The sequence below is a fragment of the Hesperophylax consimilis genome, chromosome 28 (assembly GCF_061612785.1).
Source record: "Hesperophylax consimilis isolate HC1 chromosome 28, BYU_Hcon_1.0, whole genome shotgun sequence".
In the NCBI taxonomy this organism is placed as follows: domain Eukaryota; kingdom Metazoa; phylum Arthropoda; class Insecta; order Trichoptera; family Limnephilidae; genus Hesperophylax; species Hesperophylax consimilis.
Window position 1 is genome coordinate 8,078,438 of NC_142863.1, and position 7,865 is coordinate 8,086,302.

A 7,865-nucleotide genomic window follows, 5' to 3' on the forward strand; every position below is an offset into this window, starting at 1 on the left:
CTCCAGATCTCGAATTATATTCATATTAATGCTAATTACAGAATCATTGTAATTATCCGAAGGTAACTGAAACATAATTATGATTAAATTTACTATGATGTGTGGTGGTGAACCCGTAGTTCTTTTGCGAAAAGTCTGCAAACAAAAAGTTAAAAACGAAAGTGTAAATTACTGTGTTGTTAATCAGTGTTTTATTAATATATTGTATAGTAGAATGTGAGTTCTGATTATTCGAGTATGATGCGTATTTCACTACGAGATGAAAGTTGATTCCACTAATTATATTAGATATAAAAGATGTTATAAAAGATGATGGTGTTGGTATGTTTCGTATAGAGCAATCTAAGCAGTTGATGATTATGTAGATATCTGTCATGAAGGCTGCAAATACAAAAAATATGAAAACAATAAAATCAATAAAATGGCCAAATGCAAAGTATGTGCTGATTCTGTAGAGGAGTTGATGCGAAAAAAAATAATATACATAGAATAATATTTTAGCCAGAATGTCTGGTATTGATACTAAACCGTTTAGAAGCCTACACGCCATCAGGAGTAATGCAACATCCCTTCTGGAACTAAGGCTGCATATACCCAGCATTCCTGAGATAAATGCTGTTGGAAACAGCCATGGGTAAAAACCAAACTCTCTCATGTAGAGGTATCGTAAAAACTTCTTTTGTATCTTCTCGACCATTAGTACATAGACAGTTTCCTCTGGCCCCCATACCTGAGATCCACTCTCGAGAATGCTACGCACTAAGCTAAAGTAAATCAGCCTTATAACTGCAAGTTTGGTCAGGTATATTTGTATAACCAAATATATATTTGGTTATCGGGATATTTCTATTCATTTTCCATTCGTGCTTTCGTAATTGAATGATCGCTAATGAATACCCACAAATAATTTTATGAAAATGCTTTTGCTGCGTTGTGCCTAAGTCTGAAACAAAACCTGACACCGTAGCTCGAAATTGCCTTCAATAATTTTCAGAACGCACCAGAATCGGTTCACGGAAACAATCACTACGGGCCAACAAGTAACTCTAGCAAGTTCAAAGTTGCACTGGAGGTTCATCAGTTGTTAGCCTGCAACAACTAGTGTTGCCAAATCGAACACAACGCTACCAGTATCTTTTTTTAAGTGTCCGTGCGGTTTTTTACATCGGGAACCGAATTGGAAAAATCGGTTCACGAAAACAATCGCTACGGACTAGTTCAAACTTGCACTGAAGGCGCATCAGATGTTGGCATGCATCCCCTTCCTAAACAAAAAGTCGCCAGTGTTGCTACCAGTCTCACGTAGCTAAATTGGCATCGCGTTTGGGTCCCATCAATTCCTTGGCTGGCTAAGTCCTCCATCACAACACGTGGTGGTAGTAGGAGATTTTCAAATATTTTCAGATTATTCATAACACGAGAATGTTTGTCTTTCTTATATATTTACACAGGTGTATTTTTGTATTATTTTAGAAGCGTTCGTGCAGCTCGTTATGTTGGGAACCGAATTGGAATCATAATTGGTCAGATGCTGCAAACTGGTAAGATAAAACTAAACAATATAGAACTGGTCGGAATGAATCTAGGAGCCCACATCTTGTCGTTTGCTGGCAAAATTTTTAAGGAAAACACCGGGAAGAGACTGCCAGTCCTCGTAGCCCTGGAACCTAGTGGACCATGTTTCGCGGAAGCCACAAAAAGCGAGCGACTAGATAAGGATGACGCGGACTTTGTGATGGTCATTCACACCAACGGAGAAGATCTAGGGATGCTGTACCCGTCTGGTCACGTAGATGTTTACGTCAATGGGGGCAAGAGGCAACCAGTGGAAGAAGGAGGGTTCAGGTGCTCGCTAATATGCAGTCATCTGAAGGTGCTGAAGTATTGGACTGCCGCAGTTACTAATCCCACAGGTTTGTTCAATAATTAAATATTGTTGAAGAAGAAGATAATATTAGTAAATCTAAACTAAACATGAAACAGAACAAGTCTCCGTGGTGGAGGGGTAATGCTCTCAACTAGCAAGGTTCAAATCCCGTAGTGCGCAAGTAAATTATTTCTCAATTGACGCATTTAAAATAACATATAGTATATTTGCAGCACGTTCCAGAGTGGAAGATACTCTCAGTATCGCCCTTCAGAATTCATAATTGAAACATTATTTGAAATAGATTTGGCCGTGTTTGGTGACCAGATCTGAATATTCAGGTACTCCATTTTTCCAATCTCCTTCCTCTCCCCAATACCTTCAGCCTCACACCGTACCCCAATTGGGAATGCCATAGTCTAACTTGATGCAGATGGTTGGTAGCAGTTCGGACTCTGGTGCAGTTTCATATAAAAAAACACACAAAACAAAAAGGTAACGGTCACAACTGGGGATCGAACCCACGACCTCTGTCCTAACGGGATAATATTGTTACCACTGAGCTATTATTGAGACCTGATTATTTCCCGTCATTTTTATCGAACACATATTTAAACTTAAGAATTATCAATATTACAGCGTTGAAAGCGTTAATCCAATAGTTAATTAGTTTATAGATGTTTTATAAGAGACAATTTAAATCCTCAAAAAACCCCCATTAATATCAATAGGGACGATGGGGCTAAGCTCAATGGTTCTTGGTATTCGCCACTTGATGGTTACGTCAAAACTAAACGCCGAAAACCACACGAATTTCACGAATTAGTTATTACTGCATTACCGGCCTTAGGATTATTAAGAGGAAGCTACAAGCCAAAAATGTGTATATTCTTGGTATACATTATATTGTAGGTAATGGACATTAAAATCGCTTGACAAACGGAGTCTAGAAACGTTCGATTTCAAGCAAAAAACTGGTTTTTATTTATTTTGTAAATAATTTTATAAGAAAGCAAAAAAAGTAAATCAAGTGAAACTGTCACAGATAATTTTAGCTATAATACTGTATTTTTTAAAGTTGTTTCCTTTTCGCGTGCATATATTTCTATTGAAAAAATATTTATTTTAGTAGTTAACATTTATATTTTTTATTGAATAATTTATTTTTTTATTTGTAATCTAATCGAGCGAAACGATAGGAAAACCTTAAATTTATCTAAAACATATATCTTAGTATTCATAATGTACGTTATAAAGATTAACAAAAAATCATCTTTAACTTTCATATCTTAATTTTTATTTTTTTTTTTTTAAAGAAAGACAAACATTTCCGGGTTACGAATAACCTGACAATATTTGAAAATCTCCTACTACCACCACAGTAAGCTGAAAATGTTACTTGTGTTGTGATGGAGGACTTAGCCAGCCGAGGAATTGAACACACTACGCCTGGGTGGGACCCAAACGCGATGTCAACTCGGCCACCGACCGTAATTGTAGGACTTTTAAATAACTTTAAATAAGCAGAAAATTAATTGACGAATAGATTGGTACATAATACAAAACAGAATTTGAATAAAATAAACATTAAACATACAACAAACCGTCTTGAAGAAACTAACTCGCGACTGAGATAATTTGTTTATATTTATGTATTGAACTCTACAGTCCAATGCATAAATATAAACAAATCTACATGCGACACATCTATTGATAAAATATGAAACTACTAGCTGTGTAAAACTAATAGATTTGTGAATATCGAAGTTAAGAACACGCGGGAACTTTTAAATAATTCATAAAAATGTTTTAATATACCTCTTTGAATTGGCTACATTTTGGCCAGCATGCGCTCGCGGGTATTTGTAAATTAGCCAGAATGTGGCCAAAAACGGTCCAGTTTTTAAGTAGGTACATAAACACTCACTTAGTCATAATCTACACATATGACCTGATGATGCACGCTATAACACTGTCCGAATTGTTGGTTAAAGAAGGAGGCTGTGCTACAAGGTAAAAGAACCCAAAAAATTATCACGATAAATGAATTATTGTTTTCAGCATTTAAAGCTTTACAGTGTGAGGCACTAGATAATGCGCTGGATGAACTATGCCAAGATGAGACGAAGTTTATCACAATGGGACCTCTGACCAACAGAAAGGCGAGAGGCATCTACCACTTGAGAACCACCAATAAATATCCATATTATCTCAACAATACAGCAGCATAATTATAAGAAAACAGGGAGAAAAAAATTATAAACAATTACATTTTTTAAATTATTATTTTGAACGTCGCACCTGAGAAGAAATCAACATCTATCGATGAAGCGATCCCATAAAGAAGTTGCCCCAAGAGGTAAGATTTTGAATAAATTAAGAAAGAAATGTCGGTATCTTGTACCAAACATCTTATTATTATTAATAATACTTCCAACTTCTGAGATTTCCCGTACATTCTGATGGCAGCATGATACACTAGCACCTCCTAGTGGCGTGAGTTGTGCCTTAGTTTTCTTTTATACTTTTTAATGGATTTTATATGACACGAAAAATATTGAAACGGCTGTCTTTGATGGTTTAGGTGTAATGTTTTTATGTAATCAAGGATGTTGTATTTGTTAGGATTTAAATAACTCATTTTACATGTCACAAACTAGCCATTTAAGGTTTTTTTAACTGCACACACAGAACCTACGTTGTGGGACATTTTTATATATATATTTTTAATCAATGTTGATCAAAATACAAATTAGAAAGCACAAAACACTAACCACTAAGTAATAAATAAATTCAATTTGCTGCCATTGAAAGGGATGTCACTATCATAAATAAACCACTCACTAGATCAATATCTTCAGGCTTTTTGTTTAAAACAAATTGGTCCTAAACAAAACATAGATATACCAATATACAGACAGTACAATTCTCTTTCGTAGCCCACTTATCAGGGTTTTCCAATAAGAGGCGTTATTTTAAATAGCCCGCTATTTCGGTAGATGTTACTTTTAAGGCTGTCATTTTTTAACATTTGACAAGTAGAAACTACGCCATTGATAAAAATGGAACAATACACGCTTCAACAAAGCGTTGAAATTATTAAAATTCACTTGAGTGATTCAAATGCAAATTATCTTGAGTGATGAGGCCCATTTCCACCTCGGTGGCTTCGTCAACAAGCAAAATTGTCGCATCTGGGGCTCGGAAAACCCAAGAGTTATTTGTTGGAAAGCCTCTCTATCCTCAACGTGTGACTGTTTGGTGCGGTTTATGGTCCGGCGGAGTCATTGGACCTTACTTTTTCGAAAATGAGGCTGGAGCAACAGTTACGCTGAATGGATTGCGCTATCGAGAGATGATTAATGATTTTTTATAGCCGGAATTAGATGGTTTTGATCTTGACAACGTTTACTTTCAACAAGACGGCGCTACGTGCCACACAAGCAACGAAACCATTGATCTTTTACAATTGAATATCAAAATAACACCTGGAAAACCCTGTACTATGCGCCAATGAAAAACTCTGAAAGTTTATTCCATAGACTTTCAGAGTTTTTCATTGGTGGATATAGTTAGGCAATAATATGACGTCACAATATTTCGGTTCCAATTTTCGATCGGAGTTATACCCTGGTCAACGTCAAATATGCTACACTGTTGCCCCTAGCGGCCAGCATTGTTGATATTGCCAATATTTTACAGGAGTTAGTTGTATTATCAATGTTATAGAGTATTTGCTCGTGCCATAAATAAATATTGAATCCTCGATTTTAACTTTTACGTTACGTTGTTTCAATAATGTTAATTACAAGTAAGCATATTATAGCACTTTAAAAAGACAATATATATTTGATTATTCTCATTGTGTGTGTGTTTTTTAATAATTGATAATAAGTTTGCAATGGCAAATAATCTGTAAAGTTCGAAGCAGATGGCGCTGGTGAGGTTGGATGTCATTTCCATGATATGACAGCTGTGATTCGGTTTAAAGAAATTGTCTTAAGAGGAAGCTACAAGCCAAAAATGTGTATATTCTTGGCATACCTTATACTGTAGGTAATATACATTAAAATCGCTTGACAAACGGAGTTTAGAAACGTTCGATTTCAAGCACAAAATTTGGTTTTTATTTATTTTGTATATAATTGTACAGTGAAACTGTCACAGATAATCTTAGCTATAATACTGTATTTTTTTAAGTTGTTTCCTTTATGCGTTCATATATTTCTATTGAAAAGAAATATTATTTTGTAGTTTACACTTATATTTTTTATTGAGTACTTTGTTATTTTATTTATATTATACTCAAGCGAAACGATAGGAAAACCTTCAATTTATCTAAAGCATATTTTTTGGTAATCATAATGTACACAAATTCGTTATAAAGGCTATTCAAAATAGTGATTTAGCAAACTTTTTGCACTCCTAATTTTTTTTTTAATTACCTACTACCAACTCCTTAATTAATTTACAAAAAAGGGATAAAAAGTGGCCTCATTAAAAAGTTAAACAAAAATTTTTAAAATATGTAATTTTTATTACTCTTTCTTTACATAGAGTACAAAAACATAGAAATATATAAAATTAACAACTTAATATGCCCTTAAACTTTTTCAGTGCTTTCTCGGCCACGAAATATTTGCTACTAAAAACAGTAAAAACAAATGTAAATACACAAACAGAACAAAATATTATGTGATAACAAGTGAATAGGTATAAGAATCCTTTGTTATGTGTTGGGAGAAATCCCTCAGCGCTTCCTATCGTTACGCAGCACAGTGGGCTGAAAATCGGCTTTCATAGACATAGAGACTTGAATTTTCAAGGGTATTTTTTTTGGCTAGAAATGGATTCTGCTGATCATTACTAAGCTATAAAATGTCGTACGAAGCAATTGCGTGTACAAATGAAGGAGTTATAATTTTTTAAAGAAAAAATTGTATGGCGCTGACATTAAAAATGAGGCTATCTCTGGAATCATAAGGTTGGCCGTTCTATCCTTACATACAGATAATACTACTATTTATTTGTATTTTTTTGACATACTTCATATTGTGGCGCAAGGTGCGATTTTTTTTTTAAAAATCCTCAAAGTTGAAAAAAACCCTTTTTAATGTTGATGATTCATTTTAATGCTTACATAAATGCTTTTAGGATTGCAGTGTAAATAAAATATTGTAAACTAGACAAAGCATACTCATATGTAAAGCATTTAAGCATTAAAATGAATCTTCAACATAAAAAAGTTTTTTTTTCAACTTTGAGGATTTAAAAAAAAAAAATCACAAGTTTCGCCACAATACGAAGTATGTCAAAAAAATACTAATAAATAATAGTATATTTGTGTGTAAGGATATAATGGTCAACCTTATGATTCCAGAGATAGCCTCATTTTTAATGTCAGTTCCATACAAATTTTTCTTAAAAAAATGATGACTCCTTCATTTGTACACGCAATTGCTTCATACAAATTTTTATAGCATAGTAATGATCAGCAGAATCCATTTCTAGCCAAAAAAAATACACTTGAAAATTCAAGTCACTATGTCTATGAAAGGCGATTTTCAGCTCACTGTGCACAGTGTTTTGGCTTGGAGTGTAAATAAAATATTGTAAACTAGACAAAGCATACTCATATGTAAAGCATTTAAGCATTAAAATGAATCATCAACAAAAAAAAGATTTTTTTTCAACTTTAGGATTTAAAAAAAAAAAATCGCACCTTGCGCCACAATATGAAGTATGTCAAAAAAATACAAATAAATAGTAGTATTATCTGTATGTAAGGATAGAACGGCCAACCTTATGATTCCAGAGATAGCCTCATTTTTAATGTCAGCGCCATACAAATTTTTCTTAAAAAAATTATAACTCCTTCATTTGTACACGCAATTGCTTCGTACGACATTTTATAGCATAGTAATGATCAGCAGAATCCATTTCTAGCCAAAAAAATACCCTTGAAAATTCAAGTCTCTATGTCTATGAAAGCCGATTT

At 33.9% G+C, this 7,865-nt stretch overlaps 1 protein-coding gene across 1 annotated transcript; it reads left to right on the forward strand.

The window, feature by feature from the left end:
• The first annotated feature begins 1,324 nt into the window (after window positions 1-1,324).
• Window positions 1,325-4,996, forward strand: LOC149410126 (phospholipase A1 member A-like). Its single transcript, XM_089648947.1, has 2 exons — window positions 1,325-1,913; window positions 3,842-4,996. The coding sequence occupies exons 1-2, from the start codon at window positions 1,529-1,531 to the stop codon at window positions 4,096-4,098; spliced, it is 642 nt and encodes a 213-aa protein (XP_089505073.1). The 5' UTR covers window positions 1,325-1,528; the 3' UTR covers window positions 4,099-4,996.
• Window positions 4,997-7,865: the final 2,869 nt, after the last annotated feature.

Excerpts from the sequence above, each read along its gene's own strand:
- LOC149410126 (XM_089648947.1), top strand. The coding sequence starts at position 1,529 with ATGCTGCAAACTGGTAAGATAAAACTAAACAATATAGAACTGGTCGGA. Across the intron at positions 1,914-3,841 it reads CGCAGTTACTAATCCCACAG|GTCCGAATTGTTGGTTAAAG; the intron begins GTTTGTTCAATA and ends CGCTATAACACT.